The sequence below is a fragment of the Ambystoma mexicanum genome, chromosome 1p, assembly GCF_040938575.1.
Source record: "Ambystoma mexicanum isolate Mex_15411 chromosome 1p, UKY_AmexF1_1, whole genome shotgun sequence".
Lineage (NCBI taxonomy): Eukaryota > Metazoa > Chordata > Amphibia > Caudata > Ambystomatidae > Ambystoma > Ambystoma mexicanum.
In genome coordinates, this window is record NC_090921.1 from 591,633,760 (window position 1) to 591,652,663 (window position 18,904).

At 43.5% G+C, this 18,904-nt stretch overlaps 1 protein-coding gene across 1 annotated transcript in view; it reads right to left on the reverse strand.

Moving 5' to 3' along the window:
* The window catches only part of ZAP70 (zeta chain of T cell receptor associated protein kinase 70), a 589,046-nt gene that overhangs the window by 258,850 nt on the left and 311,292 nt on the right, over positions 1-18,904 (reverse strand). The window contains exon 3 of the mRNA XM_069649541.1: positions 8,913-9,073. Within this exon, the coding sequence (XP_069505642.1) occupies positions 8,913-9,073 (161 nt within the window). The remainder of the gene's footprint in view (positions 1-8,912; positions 9,074-18,904) is intronic.

An 18,904-nucleotide genomic window follows, 5' to 3' on the forward strand; every position in this document is an offset into this window, starting at 1 on the left:
AGGAAGTGACATCCTCAATCGCTTTGCCATTAGTTTGGACCTAATAAACTTCAAAGCTTGGTCCCGATTAGCGGATAATCCCATGGGCTTTGATGATCCAGAGAAAGCATTTAGGTCAGCTCAATTGCTACCTTATGCAGTTGAAATTCAGATTAAAGAGGAAGTCACCATCCCCGAAAGGACCCGACAATTCTCCCTGGAAGTAAAAGTTAAAAGAGGACAAAAATTGAAAAACCCTGATGCTTATATTCATTTAAATGCTTCCCTCCAACAGCAAGGGTTGGGGGTAAACCCAACACCATTAGTCAATATAGAACATGACACCATTCCAATAGAGGTGGATAACAGCGACTTAAAGAGTATTACTCTAGCCGCAGGCACCATTATTGGAATGGCGGTTGATGACCAACATTTTTCCATTGATCTAGGAAATGAACTGTTAGGACCAATCCCTAAGGACTGTTTTGACAGTGACAGTGATGACAACACAACACCAGACCGGATCTTCCCCCGGCATGGGGGGAACTTCCTGGTGTACACTTCCTGCCCTTATGGTAAGGAAGATGTGACTTGTGACTTCAGGAGGGATGAGGTGATTTTCCAGGTCCATGAGGGCTGCCTCTCCCACCTGCAGCCACCAGTCCAAATCAGCACTCTGACCCGGGACTTCTCCACCCAGTTGGTGTCATGCCTGCGCCATGGGCACATGCATTGGCGATCATTATGGACTAATGGTTATTCATTTATCTACAGAAAACCCTTGGATCAACCGCTATTCACTTCTTGGACCTTATTTCCCATTTGCGAGACTTTGGTGCTTTTCTATTTTTCCCAACAAACTACACTTACCACAATACACTTGGCTATAACTATCTATTCCTGGCTATTCCTATTTGTCATCATCTGAACTACAATACCCAGAAGCCCTAGGGATCAGCTCTGCTTCCACCAGCTCAAGAACAGAGAGGGAGGAGGCAGATTGTATGCAGTTGTGCTGATCCAGGTGCGACCAATTAGCCTGCCTCTGTGCTGGGCAGGGCGGTATAAAAGCTGCTGCCTGCAGGGGCTCAGTCTCTTGCATTAAGAGTCCTTCCAGCACCTTTTTGCTTCGAGCTACGGATCTTTGTATGCAGTTCCTCCTTACTCCTGCTTTGGATCCAGTGCCCTGCCGGGCTCTCTGCATTGCAGCCGATCACGCTCTGCTGCTTTCCAGCCTCTGCCTTTGCCCTTCCAGGCTTCTGCCTTGCAGCCGATCAAGCTCAGCTGCTACCTTCCGCCCTTGTCTTCCAGGCTCCTGCCTTGCAGCCGATCACGCTCCGCTGCTACCTTCCACCTTTGTCTTCCAGGCTCCTGCCTTGCAGCCGATCACGCTCTGCTGCCTTCAACCTACAGCCTTTGTCCGCTAGGCTTTCAGTCTAGCAGCCTCTACAGTCCTCTGCAGCCTTCTACAGTCATCGGCCCTGCTCCTCTGGGCTTACTCCTCGCTGCCGGTCCTTCTGGCTCCTTGCCGCGCAGCCTGCTTCTCTCCGCTGCCAACAGCCCTTGTCGTCGGGGCTTCCTACCTTGCAGCCGATCACGCTCCGCTGCTTGCTACCTACAGCCTTTGTCCGCTGGGCTCCTTGCCTTGCAGCCTGCTTTACTCCGCTGCCCTAAGCCCTTTCCCTCTGGGCTCCTTTCCTTACAGCCCTGCTCATTTGGGCTTGCTCATTGCTTTCCTGCTCCTCTGAGCTATCAACCTTGTACCCTACCATCCTCTGCTATCCACAACAGTTTACCTATATTATTTACTTTCAGTTATTGCAGTCCCCCTGTTTTCTGACTGCTGCTCCCTTGCTTTCTTCCTTATTTTCAACCCTCTGTTCTTTATCCCTATCCAATCCTGTTATACGGCTTTCCCTTCATTTCCTTCTGCTAGTTTGCTTATTGACTTCCTTTTTCCTGGATTTGTCTGTTAGTGTCTTCTCTTGTACGGTTTGTAGACCCCTTTGTAAAGTGCTTGTCTGTTGGTTTCCGTCAGGCAACCTTTGCCCCTTCCCTTGTCTCGTTTCCTGCGTTACAGACACCCATAGCTGTTTTTCCAAGCCATGAGCAAACAGCGTGGGGCTCTGTTATAGCAAACTGTGCAGAAGGCTGGAGTTTTTCCTAAGGTCTGTGGAATACTCTTTTCCTATATCTGCATACACCCCAAGAGGGAATCCATTCTGTTGTACCTTATTTCCTTGCTACACTTGCCTACTCTTTGTTCTCTTTAATTTCAGCTGTGTGTGTACTTATCTGTCCACCTTACTTCGGCACAACCACCCTAACCCTTCCTGGGTGTCCTGTGCCACTCTTAACAGAGTGCCATCCGTGACAGTTGGAGGAGGCCGCTGAGATAGCGAAACCAGAAGTCTTTCCAGACTTCAGGCAAATGGTTGAAGAGAGAGTGAACCTAGCTGATGCCTGTGTGACTCTGGAGTAGAAGCAAAAGTTGAAACAAGTTTTCTTGGATTTTCAAGATCTCTTTGCGGTGGACTCATATGACTGTGGTCGCACCGACATCCACACAACAACAATTTCCACAGACCCTGGCATGACTCCAGTGTTTGTGAAGCAATATCGCTTGCCTCTCGCATCCATGGAGTCCCTTACTGAAATAATTAAGAACCTTGAGTCCCGGGGGATAATCCGCCCAGTCCACAGCACCGTCAATAATCCGGTGCTGGGAATATTGAAGCAAAACGGCCAGTTGAGACTCTGCGCCGACGTTAGGGAGCTCAACAAATGGGTGCATACTTCCCGATGGCCTCTTCTCTACATTGACCAAGGGCTGGCCCAGATCCAGGGGTCACAGGTATTCACTGCAATAGACCTGACCAATGGATACTGGACTGCGCTGTCAGTAGGGTGGACCAATACAAACTGGCTTTTACCTTTGGGGGCCAGCAGTACACATGGACCTGGACTCCCTTCAGATACCTCAACTCCGGCAATGAATTCAACATTTTCCTACACAAGGCCATGCCCAACCTGGGTGCGAGGGGTAACCTGGCTTATGTAGATGATGTCCTCATCAAAAGTTCATCTGTGGAGGAACACATAGCGAAGATCCGTTATGTTCTGACACAGTTGAGGGCCGCCGGAGCAAAACTTTCCTTTCAGAAAGCACAGTGGTGTAGAACCCGTGTTAATTTCTTGGGGCATGAGATTACTCCTCAGGGTCTCTGTCCCTAGGAAAAGAAAGTGGAAGCCATCCTCACTGCTGTCGAACATCAACTCCACAAACTGGTCATAATCACAGATTCGGATTATGTACAGAACGGGTTTGTGGAGCACCTGGTTAATTGGAAAACCAGAGGCATGCTATGTGCTAATAACAAGCCCTTGAAACATGGGAAGTTAATCCAAAATATTGATGATCTGGTCACCTCGAATGGGATGACCATCTACTGGAAAAAGAACAAGGGTCATTCCAAAGTAGAGGGACCAGACAAAACTGGAAATGACTTAGCTGATCAGCTGGCCAAAACCGGGGCCATCCAAGGGGATCTAATATAAATTGAGTCCCTGTTGGGGGAAATCCAGGTCACTGCTATCACTAGGTCCCAGCAGATGCTCACAATGATCTTTCAACTGCACAATGGAGTATGGAGACCCCAGATGCTGATTTGATTACGGCTCAGAAGGGGGATCCAATAATTGGTAAGTTTTAACAACACATTGAGGACCCTGAGAACTTTCCCCTGACTGATACCGACTACATTGGGAAAGAGGACCTCAGAGTGTTGATGAAATGTCCAAAAATGTTCCGAATCCAAGACGGTTTGTTGGTAAGGAAATCCCAAGCTGGTCATGATCAGTGGGTGGTTCCTACCTCATTCCGAAGCCTGATGCGCCCACAGCCGGTCATAGGGGGTTTCAGACAACACTTGAAATCTTAAGAGAGGTTGCATACTGGCCACACATGGGGCAGGACCTCGACCAATACTTGAAGGGGTGTCTTGTATGTGCACAATTTCAGCCAACATCCCTCACACACCGTGCGCCTCTCCAAAAGAGGGAGATGACACTGCCATGGTCAGATTTACAAGTTGACTTTATCAGGCCCGTGATTCGCTCCTCTAGGGGGAATAAGTACATGTTGACAGTGACATGCTTATTTACTAACTGGGTGGAATGTCTCCCGGCCCCAAACTACAAGGCAGAAACAGCAGCTGCCCTGATGATCAATCACATGTCTTTTGATAAATCTATAGCCTAATCTGGTATTTCTAGTAGTAGTGGGGCACAGTATATTGGGTGTAGGTTTACGTGCAATTATGTTCATCCGTTGTTCAGGTGTGAAGGTCTGTCCTTGGAGGAGGGTGTTGGTAATGGGTTTAGTGATGGCTTGTTTGAAGTCTGGTAGGAAGACAGTGGGTTTGATGTTGGCCGAGAGTGGCAGTGTAATAGCCATGGTTGTGGTTTGGTTGCAGTCTAGAAGGCTACCGTGTCTGTGGTTGTCCATAGTGTTTAGGGAGTACTTGCAGGCACATAGGTAATGTAATAGATAATAGGTCAGTAAGCAGGATAACAGCCTGACAATGTTGGCGAGCATAGCCATAGGTAGGTAGTTAGGTGCTTCAGGGCAGCAGGTACAAGAGAGTTTGCGTGCAACTAGAGTGGTTTAGTAGTTACTAGGGCAAGCTGGTCTGCAGGCGATATAGTTATTAAGATGGGCTAGTTCAGTGTAGCTATGGGGCAGTAAAATACAGTCTTGTAGTCTAGCTTGGGCGATCGCAAGTAATATAATTCCTATGTAGGGTTAATTCAATTTTGCCGAGGGGCAGCAGTGCAGATGCTGGGTCTGGCTAGTTCGGTTTACAGTGGGGCACCATAAGTACAAGTAATACAGTTGCTAGGCTGGGCTAATTTCATTTGCAGTGGTGCAACTCAAGTACAAATAATGCAGTTGCTAGGTTAGGCTAATTCATTTTGCTGTGGGGCAGCACAATCAGGACTAGTCTGGGTTGACGCTATCCCATAGTAATAATGGAGTTAGGATGGTCCAGTTACCAATTGCTGGGAGGCAATACAAATAGGGCTTGAGCTAGCTTTGTGCTGTTATTTGAAGTGAGTCAGTTACTGGGCAGTTGAAGGCAGGGGCCTTTAGATTTTTCCAGTATACCTGCTTCAAGATGGTTCATATCAGCTGTGCGTAGTAGTGCACTTCGGTGTGAGTCAGGACAAGGCCTGTGAAGTTAGGTAGTATAGTTGTGTGCAGGGGCAATGCATACAAGGCAGTGTTAAGCAATACAATTGGGCACCAAGGTGACATGCGCATGCAGGCAGTAAGTGTCTTTACAATTTACTGGTGGTATGAGTCAGGAGTGGGGATGTGATATATCAGACTTAGCAGCCTGGGACTGAGCTGAGCGGCAAATGTGAGAGGGCTTCTTACCCCAGTGGAATGGATTGCTTCCAATTTCCCCAGAAAACTGCACATCGCTGAACTGAGACTCAGTGTTCACTGCCTTTCAATCAACCAAAGAATTAAACTCAAGACTCTCACCCTCATACACAAATGTATTCACAATCAAGCACTTTAATACCTCTGCGACACATTCAAACTATACACCTCATCTAGACAAACTAGATCTTCCAACTCTAATTACCTAATCATACCAAGGTTCAAACTGCAAAAAGCAGGGGGCAAAAGCTTCCCGGTCCTTGCAGCCAAAACTAGGAATGCACGACCACCCAACATCAGGCTAGTACCCTCCATCCACAAATTCCGCTATGAGGCCAAGGCTTACTCTCAACAAAAATGAACCCACTACGTGCCAGTCTTCATGAACACACCAACAGTCTTTGTGAACACACCAACTGCCCATACTGCACACATTCCTGGTTCTATGATAACTTGATCATCCACCATGATTGTAATGTGTGTGAACTACTATGCCTGCAACTGTAAATATGCAACTGTAAATTAATTTGTAACTGTAATTTTCTCGCACTGTCACATGTACCCAAAGAAATGTGCCCAGTTGCCTCAGGGCTCGGTGCGCTATATAAATAAATACAATACAGTGAAACCAGAGTCACATTTGCTGGAGTGTGACAAACTTGTGCAAAGAAAAAGGGTTGACTTACCCCTTATTTCAAGCCTTTGTTCCTGTAACACCACCCAGGAGGGGAGTACAGGACCAGAATGGTTTGGGCAAGGACCCAATGGGAGCAGGAGGAGGAAAAAAGAGTGGCAGTAAGTGGTGGATTGTTAGGGCGAGGTCAGAAAGGGTGGAACAAGAGACCAGCAGAAGGAAGGAGCGACGAGGGAGGTGATTTCTGGAGAAATATTATTTCCCAACCCTTAACAGGGGTTGCCCCATGTACAATCAGCCTCTGATTGTGAGTGGGGAAGGGAAAGGGTCTGCCTGCCTTCCCCATGCACAATCAGCCTCTTATTGTACATGGAAGTGAAGGGGGTCTAGCAAATGTGGCCTTTCTGCATGCTTTGTGGCCCTTTACCAGTCTGAACTCTCTCCCTTCGAATCCCATACAAATAAGTGGAGTTCCACATGACTCCTCCTGAGGTGCCATTGGTTACAAGAAGTTAATTAAGAAACCTTTATTTTTTAGGGTACCCTGCAACAGTGACGGCTTTACCATGATTTACCTGGCCAGGAAGGATCCTTCAAACACTAACCTTGCCTTTGCTCGTGCTGAGTGTCTGCCATGACCTAATTCTAGGAGAAATCCGAAGCGACTGTCTTCAGCAGTCTTTTACCATTCTTTAGGTTGAGGGACCTGGCATACTTAAAGAAGTGTCTGTTCTCTTACTGAGGCCTAACTTGGAGGGTTTGCAAAAACATAAGCCACTGCCGCATTTACTGGTTATGGGATGTGCTTAGCCACCCTTCCCCAAGAGACTTTTTTTGGAAGGTGCATAGCTGTTTCTCCACCACACACCTCTCCTTCTCTGGAGCCAACTCAAGCCAACAGACACCCCACCATTCCTGCAAGAACATCTCCCACAGACTCATTGGAAGAACACATCACAATCGTGATCTCCACGTCCGACCCACTGGAGAACGTAAACATCCAGCTCAGGGCTTCTGACAGCTTCTGACAGCTTTCACAGAGATGGATTTAGCTTGTTCAACCGTTGTTGGAAAATAAAGTTGTCCAGCAATTTCTGGTAGTTTATAGGGTAGAATGAAAATCTTTATGTTAAAAATGTGACCTGAAAGGAGAGAATGAAGAATACACATTGCATACAAATGTCTACAACATACAATTTTTTAATCTAATTCTCACATTTTGAAAATGATTTAATAATCAGATAAGACTGATTTACTGTTCTTAGCAATATTTGTTTGATAAACAGGAATTGTATATCACAAACACCTGTAGGATAATTATCCATCTAATGCCTAAATAATGAATCATTTGTTTGCATATTTATTTTGAACAAAACATTAATAGAGAAACATATTAGAATTTCAACAAATATAAATATTGTACATGTTTCCTACTGGGGATTTTGAACTCATCACAAAGTAGTGGGAACACAGCTCCAAGTGGCCCCATCTATTTCTGTGAAAGATTGTAAGAGATACCTTATTTTAAACTTAGTGTTTCTGTGGTGTAAAATAATGGATACAATGGCTGCTCATAGTGTATGTTGCCTCTGAAATGTTAAGTTACATCTGCCATCTGCCATACCATTAATAAAAGAAGATAAAATATTACAATAATCAGAAATAGCCACAGAAGCATTAGAATTTTGATATGAGGCTGGTTCATGAATCACATTACACATTTTTGATGCAATGTTCCATGGGAATTTTGGCACACCTGGTGAAAGCACTGACGCTGTTCTGCAAAGTAAAACCAACCGGGTGACATGTCTGTATTAACATGGTGGTGGCTCTCAAATACATTTTGCCTAGCCTATGAAACTGCCAATCCCCATCAAACTTTAAAACCACTTTAGACTCTCATTTGACTACTTTTATAATGCCCCACTAGGTAGTTGAGAATTTGCACTTTTGATCCTTCATCCTGGAAAATTGTTTTAAAACACAATGCTATTTATCAGGACTAGGTGTACTGCTGACGATGCCTCTTCTAATACTTTCTGGGCTCTTTCCATGGTGTCCTGGTAAATAACAGAGAATGTTCACTGCTTACGCTTTGTCCCTGCACATTTAAGCAAAACTACATAATTTAACAGGACAAGGGGCACTGCTGACAATCTCCCTTCTAACACGATCTCTGAGCTGCTTCATGGTAAAGAATAGAAAATGTCCATTAATTAGCCTTTATCCTGGCAAATAGTAGACATTTTGCATTATTTACACTTTGTCCTGGCAAATAGAACTTCTGTACTATTTACCCTTCATCCCATAGTCCTTGCAAATAGTAGAACATCTGCACTATTTACACTTCATCCCATCCTCCTTGCACATTTGTAGAAATGCTGCACTGTTTGCCCTTTACCCTTGCAGATAGTACACATTTAGCACTATTTACCCTTCGTCCTGGCAAATAGTACACATTTTCATTATTTACCCTTCATCCTTGCAAGTAGTAGAAATCCTGCACTATTTACCCTTTTTCCTGGCAAAGAGTACTCATTTTGCACTATTTACAATTTGTCCTGGCAAGTAGTAGAATGTTTGCACTATTTACCCTTCATACCATCATCCATGCAAGTAGAAGAATTTCTGCACTATTTACCCTTCATCCCATCGTCCTTGCAAATAGTAGAAATTCTGCACTATTTACCCTTTGTCCTGGAAAATAGTACACATTTTTTGCACTATTTACTCTTCGTCCTTGCGAAAAGACCTTACCATTCACAAACGGGTTGAAACCTCTTAAGAATTAAAAATTAAGAAAGTCCACAAATGTTTGGCACCATAACATGGATATTTTTCACTACTTACAGGAATTTCCCATCAGGCTGTGCTCCAGTATACAGTCTCCTCTCCGCTTCAGACCGCAATATATCTCCATGGAACCAGGGCATCCTCTCATGGGCTGTTGTGGCAATGAGCTTCTCCACCTGCGGGGCCTGGTTTATGATTGCCTGCTCCAAGGCATCACCCTGTGAATAAAGGTACCAAAGGTTAAATAGGATATCTTGGGAGATGTGCTATGCCTAGAGCCAGCGGAGCATGGAGGAACCTCTTCCCATGAGGATCTCCTCGCTATCATTCCAATCGGGAATATGGCAGATGTCAACCACCGCCCCCAACAGAGGTCAGGTCATCACCTATAACAGGAGTCAATATGCTTTTGAGAATATTTGTGATGTTCTTCTTTCTTTGCACACATTCCTATGTAAGTTAAGTTTGTTTCTGTTCTAAGAAACATACATATAATTAATAAACTGGGAGAATTTGTACCTAATCAAATTGCCATAGTTATTCATCAGTGGCTCTATATTATGGGGCAGCACCTATGGCATACACTACATATTTGTTCATCAAGTTCTTTGAGATTAATGCCGGTTATCAAAGCTTTCAACTTACTCCGGCAGGTCAGAAGATGTCCACATGTCAGTGGAGAATTAGGCTATTAGCCCCGAGCCGGAGGGGGGGGGTGGTGTTGATGCATTGCCACATTAGGTAATACCCCGAGTCCCATAGCTACTTAATGAAGGCCCCAGGGGCATTAAATGATGCCGTAATGCCCCCCCCGGCTTATTGCCATTGGTATTCTGGGATGAAAAGCCCTGGGATACTAATAGTTTGGTACGTGTCTAGATCTTTGCAGCTTCAGTTCTGTAATGAACGTGGCAGTTGCAGTACGCGTTAGTCTGTAAAGAGTAGACTGCGCATTCTGGAGTGGCAAGGAACCATGTTACGCACACAGAGCCCCCTGTTCTCCCACACACGTCCTGCTCTATGACTCACACAGCACCACCTGCTCCCCCCTCCAATCCCTCCAGTGCTGCTCGCCTGAAGCTGGAACAGCGAATGATGAAAGCTGGACAGTACACACATATAGTTACAAAGTGTGCAGGGCTGGTCCTAGCATTTATAGTGCCCTTGGTGGGTTTGCAGGTCTCTGCTAATTTTTATATGTAATGACATCACTGAAAAGGATGTCACAAAATGAGTGTGATACTCGAGAGGACCACAGTAAGTTACATAAGTACAATGTTCCATCATGTAATTATGGAAGGTGTTTCTTTTGAACAAAATCCCTGGATTGGTCCTTGGGCGCATTAGCAAGGCTGATGGTGCAGCCATTCAATGATCACTTCCGAGGCTGTCGGAATCCAGATATGTGGTTTAGTGATATGAACACTTCAATGATAGGGTAAGTGTTGAGAAAAAATAAATGAGCAACATGCCCAGTAAGAATGAGATCCTTAATTCCTCAAGTATAGACATGCAGGAACCCTCATTGGTTTCATCCTTACAAGTGCCCCCTTGTTCTTCCAGAACCATTAAGGACAACATCTCCTCCCTAGCTCTGGTCCTCTCCATGCTAGATTACTGTAAAAGGCTCTTCCTCAACATGCCTCTTTCTTCGCTCCGTCCTCTTCAACTTATCCAGAATAGGGCTGCGAGACTTATCTTTCGCCTCACGCCCTCAGACCATATCTCTCCAGCTCTAAAATCTCTCCACTGGCTCCTGGTGGCTGCAAGGAAAAAATGGAAGACCCTTTGCATCATCGATAAGGCTGTCTGGGGCCTGGGACCACGCAAGCTGCAACTCTCTCTTACTAAATACTCTCCTTCTAGACCCCTTCAATCCTCTTTCTCTAACTCTCTGCTGACCAAACGCTTCTCTAAGCAGAGAGCTGGGGGCAGATCTCTCTCCTCAGCTGGCTCCCTCTTATGGAACAATCTCCCTCTCTCTCTTCATCTTGGACCGGACCACCTCAAGTTCTACAAACAACTCAAGACCGTTCTCTTCTCCTCCTCCTTCCCCCTCCCATGCTAACCATCCCATCTGTCACTGACATTGTTGGCCTGGTCCCACAAGAGGCCAGTAGGATCCTAGCCTTCTGCCCATTCGCCCCCAGCACACACCCCTGCACTGCCCTTGCGGCCCACATGCACCTGTCAGGTGGTTTGTCTCCACCCCGCACTTACTTATTGGGCGGTAGACCTCCCTCTTCGCGAGGGGAATCCCTGTCTTTGCACTTTCCTGTTGCCTCCCCAACAGGCACCTCTGGCACTTCCTCCCCTGGGGGACCATAATAACACTTACCCTCACCACATCCATCTTTTTTCCCATTCTATTCATTGCAGTTGCATGCTCCAAATGTCACAAGGCGTAGTAGGACCGTTGTTTATTTCTATTTGTTCATTTCTATTTCCATTGTTTATTTGCTCCCTTGTTCCCTTCCCTTGTGGCGCTTTGAAACATTACTGTCTTGTTGTATAAGCGCCATATAAATAACCAATCAAATATATTACTTGCACTAAACCCCTGTCTCATATGAGTATTTGAAAGAGTATACGTGTAGTGTAGTAGGCCATGTTAGAGTGCAAACATTAGCAGAAAAAACATACACATTGTTTTAAAATGACAATATCAATGGTTTAATAAAACAATTGAATAAGTGCTATTGGGAAACCATGGAATATATTTCTAAATTGCTTGTGCTAGTAGGAATAATACCCAATGAAAAACATACTACAAGCCTAAAATATTAAACTATCTTATTACCCAACATGGCAAGCAAAAACATTAGTGCTATTTGATAAATTGCCTTAAGGTGATGAATTACAGAGCATGTTTTACTTAGAGTCCAAAGAAATGATAGAGCAGTACAATAATTAACATAATAATAACATAATTACTTGGAAACAAATTGTATATTGCTGTTGAAAGTAAAAGAATAATTGGCAAACTTGGGATTAGAACTATTATCACAAATGGTGGACAGTATAGAGGTGGAAGATTTAGGGGAAGAAGGAAGAGGGGACATAACAGATGTTGTTTCTGCCTTGTTACAGGGAAGAGATTGAGTGAGAGGAAGGTAGCATTGTGGTGCAGAATTGTAGACCACTTATCACGTTGGGTTGGTTTTGGTTGCCAGTATCTGTTATTTATTTATATTATTTATTGTTTACTTGTTTGCTTGTAGCTGTTAATTGAAGATGGGTCTCGATGACCGGTCAATATATTAAGGAGACATATATACTTTTGTGCTGGCCCCTCCATATACACACTTGGGGTTGCACTTTTTTAGGGGTGACATCCTCTCTGATGGGTGCATTGATATAAGGCGATGGGCAAAAGCTAGCTCCTATAGCGTTACAATACACACTGCCTTTTTTCCCGATGGGAAGGTTTTTACTTCAATACATTAATTACTGATGACTTCTGTAAACTTGTTCTAATAGAGACTTGTTTTCCTTTAACTATTAATTGGGTGAATAGCTACCTAGGGACACTCACCCCATTGCACACTGCTGCATGACCCACCGCTTGGTACCTTTAGTGGTGACGGGACCCCCATTATGCTAGGTGCCCTCTATGTTACTTAACCTTGCGATTATGGTGCCAAACTCACAAGTCTTTCTTTGCTCCTTGTTTGTAGAGACACCAGTGGCCTCTTTAGCAAGCTCTAACTACTCATGAGAGTGACAGCAGTGCCCCTTCAAGTAAGAACCATTTAAAGGGTTGGCCCCCTTTCATCTACGTACGACATACCGACTTAGCAGTCGTTTCAGGTGAGTTCATCTCTATTGAAGGAGCCAACCTACTTATTATTGCTAACTGTAACTATTGAATCTCTCGAACTCCCGTCTTTTAGCTCTTTTGAAAAACACTGACCAAGGTTTTTCGTGTATTCATTACAGGTCGACAGCTACTTTATAGCTGACTACAACTTGATTCACTTATGTTGTGAGCCCCCACGTGCACTACAAAAGGTAACAAACCCATCGTCTTGCTCCCTTGTTCGCCCTTTGGGGAAGTTGACAGATGTACCATAGCTATCTATTAGCTTCTTATTTGTCCCCTTTTCTTTTAATCTACATGTTAAATGTGTACACTATACTGTCCTACTTACAAAACAGTTTACTATTTTAATTTGGATTTTCGTGATTTTGACAAATTCTCCTGATGAAAGTTCTCTGAGTAAATCTCCGAAAGAACAGAAACATGTTGAGACAATTTCCTGGATGTATACAGGATCACAACAACTTATGTTATCGAATAATAATCAGAAACTGAATTACACTGTCATTTATTTGCTGAATGTACACATTATCTATTTTTTACCTTACCATTTGTTTGGAATTGACAAAATCCCTGATTTTTAAATTTTGATTTTAACAGAGATTATGTATAGGAATTATGATGTTTTTTTATTAGATGTGTGAATTATAACCTCTTGTGTGCATTTAATTAAAGTTGATACATGGTTTTATTAGGAACCTAATTGCGGTGTGTAACCTGTTATTGAGCTCTGTCTCCCTAATATATTGATGTATTTTACCTTGCGGGAAATAGACAAAGTAGTCATTTGGTTCCACGCTTTACGTGGACCAATCACTACTGGGATTCCAATGTGTTTAATAGTCTTGATGACCGGTAACAGACATTATTTCTCTGGGCTCAAGGCCAGCATTAGAGATTAGTTGTATGGCAGTTGCACAAATGCAGTGCTTCATGTAGACAATGCTTAGGTGGCCACGTTGACTTATTCATTGCATAAACAAGGCAAGAGTGTTTTTTTCCGAGTGGCCGATCAGTATACCAAATTTATTCCTGGGAACAATTCATTTTTGTGGAAACGTTGTGTCATAACAAAAAAGCATGGAGAATCCAGAGGCAGTTTGGAAATGTATAGCAGAAGAGATTTAACAGGACAATCTGAATCTGTGGGAATTGCATACATCCGCCGTGCAATTCTCTGCGGTAACTTTCAAGTAATGTATGTTGATTTTTGGTCAGTTCATTAAAAGTAAGCGTAGCATATTGTTTACCATTCTCATCAGAAATTACTTCAAAAGTATTTGCTGGGAGTAAACAAAGTACTTCACTTACTCATTGGTCAAAGTGAATTTGTATGTCGAACCATACCTTGTGTTGTAGTGTATCAGGACATGAAGTATTGAAAATTGCACAGGAACGAAGTTGCGACAGGTCAGGGCGAGAGATTGGAGCTTTGAGTTTTGCTTGGTCTTTTCCAGTGTGTCACAGAAGTTTGATAATGCTAATGAATACATTGCTGGCTGCTAGAATCTGGTAAATCTGCGTAATATTCACATTTCGTCAGTAAGGCAGATTGTTTAGGTGTCGATTCAAGAAAAAAAAGTTGTATCCCACCCTTTCTTTGCACAGTCTAAACTGGAAAAAAAATTATTTGGGAGCAATCACGCGATAATTACTTTGCGAGTAAGCTATGAGTTGTCTCAATCCACTAATTCTATCATTTATCCACGTTGTAGTAGAATTGAGCTAGTTGGAGGGAGAAGAAAACAATCTTGTGTTTACATGTAATCTTTAGCAAATAAGAAAAGAAATAATAATTTGAACCATAGCAGTTGAAAATCTTCTTAGAAACTGTATTCCATTCTTCAATGTGCATAACAAAAATTCAAACCAACCATTAAACTTCATGATTCATTATACAAAAGTAAAAAAATTCAAACATTTAAGTAACATGACAAACAGAAATTAAAGTTTCAACATGTGATCCTCTAGGTGAGTTGTAAAAGAAGTAAACTTAAATATAGTTCCCTTATTGGAACACCCTTTGGTGAACATTCTTGGTGATGTGAGGGTACTCCTTAGATATTTCCTAATGTTTACTCTATTCAGTGAAAACGAACCCAATGTTAGTTAAAGTTCCAAAAAGTCCCTTTATTCTTCTTTTTTTCTTTTTTTCTTGGGGCTTCACTATTACCCCATGTCTGGGTCTTATAAAGTAAAAGAATTCTTTGCCTACGTGGTGCTTGGTACCCTACCAAGCTCTTCACGTTTCGGCGGTCATTCAGCTTTAGCATACATCCGCCTTCATCAGGGCATATTATTTAGAGACCCTGTGTGGATATAGAAAAACAAAAACAAAAAAACACAGAGATTGAAGTTCTCCTTCTCTTAACTGGTCAGTGTCATTTTGACACTATATCTTGGAGTTTAAACCTCCGTTCTATCGGCTGTGACTTTACCTGCTGTTGAACTAATCCCAAGTCTTGGGTTAAGTGTGGTCCGGAATGATAAGACGTCCCTTCTCCTCCTGCGTGGCTGTTACTATGCCATGTTATACTCAAGGTTGAACAGACCGTGATGTCCGGTATCCCTTCCCAAGTTGTGGTGTGGGCTTTTGTACCTGTACGTATAAACAGGAAGAGATGTGGAAATACGGATTAGAAATCTCATTGTGTGCTTGTCCCTGTCTCATTTTTGGCATTCGTCAGGTCCTACCTGGTCAAATGTCCAGGTTGGTACTGAACGTCGGAAGAGGCTGGAGGACCTAGGAGGGTATGTCCCTGGGTGATTCAGCAATGTTCCACTCGTGCTCTGCCGGTGGCATCCAGCTGAAACTAGAAACTGACGAAGATGAGAAACAGCAGGGGGCTGTGTGTTAAATAAGTTCCCAAAAGAGAGCCATAGAGCGGGTGAGTGAGTTTGCTGCAAAATAATTGTGGTACCTGTGAGGTCCAGGGCATGTAGATAACGTTGTCTCCGATTTCGTGGATAGTTCTGGGTTTATTTCTTACATTACGGAGGCCTGTAACATATAAACCGATGGCTGTTGTCAAGGTACTGTATATATATTTGTGGTATTAGTATTTGTGAGGGTCAATACATAATGCTGAACGGGATGTATATATTAATGGTTGTTGGTCCCGTGTTAATTAAACCCCTATGGTGCCGGACATGCTCCTTGTTAGCATTTGCGAGTGAGAAGATGAAGGGGTTAACATACTAAGTTGTACGTGACACTTGTGCCCATAAAGATAAGTGTCGTGTGTGTTCAAAGTCTTGTTATAGACATGGCATCGGCTGTGCGGTAACACTTACTTGTCCACCTTCTGAGGAAACCTGCTGCTGAGCAGATGTCAGCGAAACTGTCCGCGTCAGTCTGTGCCCACGTTGCTGTGTGCTCCGCGGTGTTCGTTGTCGTGGAAACAAAGCCCGTATTGCTGATTGGGGCATGTGACCCCGGAAGCCCTGAATCCGAGGGGGACTACTACCAGTGCTGGGGTTTGTAGTCCAATATAGTAAGTCTCCTACTACTGGCCGAGGAGAACTAGCACCCTAGCTGATTGGTGTTAGCAGACCCGGAAGTTACATATCGGGCTAGTATGCGTCTAATGTTGTATTGGGTTGTCATGGTAATGCAGCTTCTGCCAGTTTCACTGGTCCGGTTTCCTCGCTCGACTCCCATATTATTGAAGAAAAGCGCAGAGACTTTGCTCAATTCGTTCTGAAAGTATGAAATAATTGTATTCATTACTAACCTGAAACAATCAATCTGCATATTTGTATCTGGGTGTGGACGTGAGTATATTTTCTTGTCGTGCACCTTCCCAATGGGGCAGTGGTGCCTGGGGGATGGAAACTGGGGAGTGTAGGTGAGGGATCCCTGATGTTGTAAGGAGAGGGAATCTTTCAACGTGTTACCGGTTGAAAAATGTCATTTAACCCTTGGTGATATGTATCCAAACGATGAATCCATCGGGATTCTTTGTGCAGTAATCTATTTGTCAGGTCAGGTCCGCCCTTCACTTTTTCTAAAACCCACCATTTAATGTCATTGGGTGTGTGTCTAGCCTCCACAAAATGTGGAACCAAGGCTGCTGTCAATGTTTTGCACCTGATCTTGGATCTGTGCTCCGAGATTCTTAAATGCACAGCTCTCATAGCCTGTCCTACATACTTCAAGCCGCATGGACATTCTATGCATTAAATGACTTGAGCACTCTTGCAGTTGGTGAAGTCTTTCAAAATCCAATTTCTTTGACCAATCTTGAAAGTTTTCATTTTCATAGTAAATTGGCATGCCACACAATTCCTGCATGGGTGATGTCCTTGTATCGGACGTAATGTTCTTTGTCCTGTTCGGGAAGGTTCTTTCAAGTTGCCCTCTTATATGCAAATCGTGGTGGTTCATCCTCTGGTAGGTTCAATTTGGCGATGTGGCAATGTTTCTGAATGATTCTCTTAATTGTAGCTGTGTGTTTGCCATGCGTCACTGCACAAATTAGGCGGTCCTCTCCTTTTTCGGGTACGGCTTCTTTTGGTTGCAGGAGTTGCTCTCTGTTCGTATTCAGGGCTCTCTTCATTGATTGATTTAAAAGTCTTTTGGGGTAGCCTCTTTCCTCTATTCTTCTGGACAGCATTTTGGCGTGTGTGCGGAAATCTTCTTTTTGTGTGCAGTTTCTGCATATTCGCAGAAATTGCCCATATGGAAAATTTTGTTTTGTGTGCATCGGGTGATTGCTTGTATGATGTAGAAGAGTATTCCTACCTGTAGTTTTCCGATGAAGATCACAAATGAGTTTGCCGTTAAGGTGTTGAATATTAAGGTCCAGAAAGGGGATCTTGGATTTACTGTGTTCAATGGTGAACTGTATGTCAGTATTTCACGAGTTCAACCACTCCCAAAATTGTAAAAGTTGGTCCAGTTCCTCTGTCCAAATGAAAATCACATCATTGATGTACCTGTGCCAATGGTGTATCTGTTCTTTCCAGCGGTTACGTGGGGAGAATATGTATTCCTCCTCGTATTTGGCCATATATAGAATGGCCAAACTAGGGGCGAAAGCTGCCCCCATCACGGTTCCCTTGATTTGGAGGTACATCTGCTTATCAAAAGTGAAGAAATTCTTCTGGAGGGCAATCGTCATTAATTCAATAATGAAATTTGTTAGAACTCGGTCTTGTGCAGGGTTCTAGTGAGCCACTCATGGTACATTCAATTGCGGCCTCTTGCGAGATGTTTGAATAAAGCGCCTTTATGTCCATCGTGACCAGGTATTGAGTATCTGGGTCGAAGGGTAAGTCCTCAAATTTACTGATGGTATGTGCAGTGTCTCTCAAGTATGTATTTGTTTGGATACTGAGTGGTTGCAAAAATGTGTCCAAAAACATACTCAGAGGTTCCAAGATCGACCCGCATCCTGAGACTATTGGTCTTCCTGGCGGGTTAATTGGGTCCTTGTGAATCTTAGGTAGGGCATAAAAACAGGGAGTTCTGCCCCCTGGTGTGGTGAGAAAATCAGCTTCCTTAGGGGAAATCCAATCCCGTTCTAATGCATAGTTGACTACTTGTGATATTTCCAAATTAAGATCTTTTGTGGGATCCTTGCGGAGGATGGAGTAACATTCACAATCCCTTAGGATGGTTAGTACCATGTTTTTGTATTGCATGGTGGTCATGATCACTATCCCTCCTCCTTCATCCGCCAACTTCATAACGATCTCCTTGTTGTTTTGTAAATCTGTCAGGGCTTGTTTCTTGGCCCTTGTTATGTTATGATAGGTTCCAACTTGTCTGATGTTCTTCATATCCTTCAGTTTGGAGAAATCCTGTAAAATGCATTTTTCGAACTCCTTCATTAGGTATCGGGTGTTGATTCAAGCCAGATCACAAAGAAATTATATTTTGGGGTTGGTATTCTGCTCCAGTAACTGTACGGAATTCAGCATAAAATATGCACAACAGAGAGGCAAGAATTGAGAAAGGTTGGAGTTAAAATGCATATGAATAAGCTTTTTGAATAAGCCATCCTTTACAGGTGTCCACTACCCATTTGGTGGCAGACTGAGTGTTAACTTCAGATCTATTCATTTCTATTGTAACAAATAAGTGTTGCACACTGAAACATGTCTGCCTGTATTTGTATTAACATTGGTGATCTGTTAGCTGGTTTGCAAGGTTGGTGACTTTTGAAGTCCTCTTCACTGTCACTGCTGCAGTCCTCCAGCCACTCCTCTATTGAAAGAAGTCCTG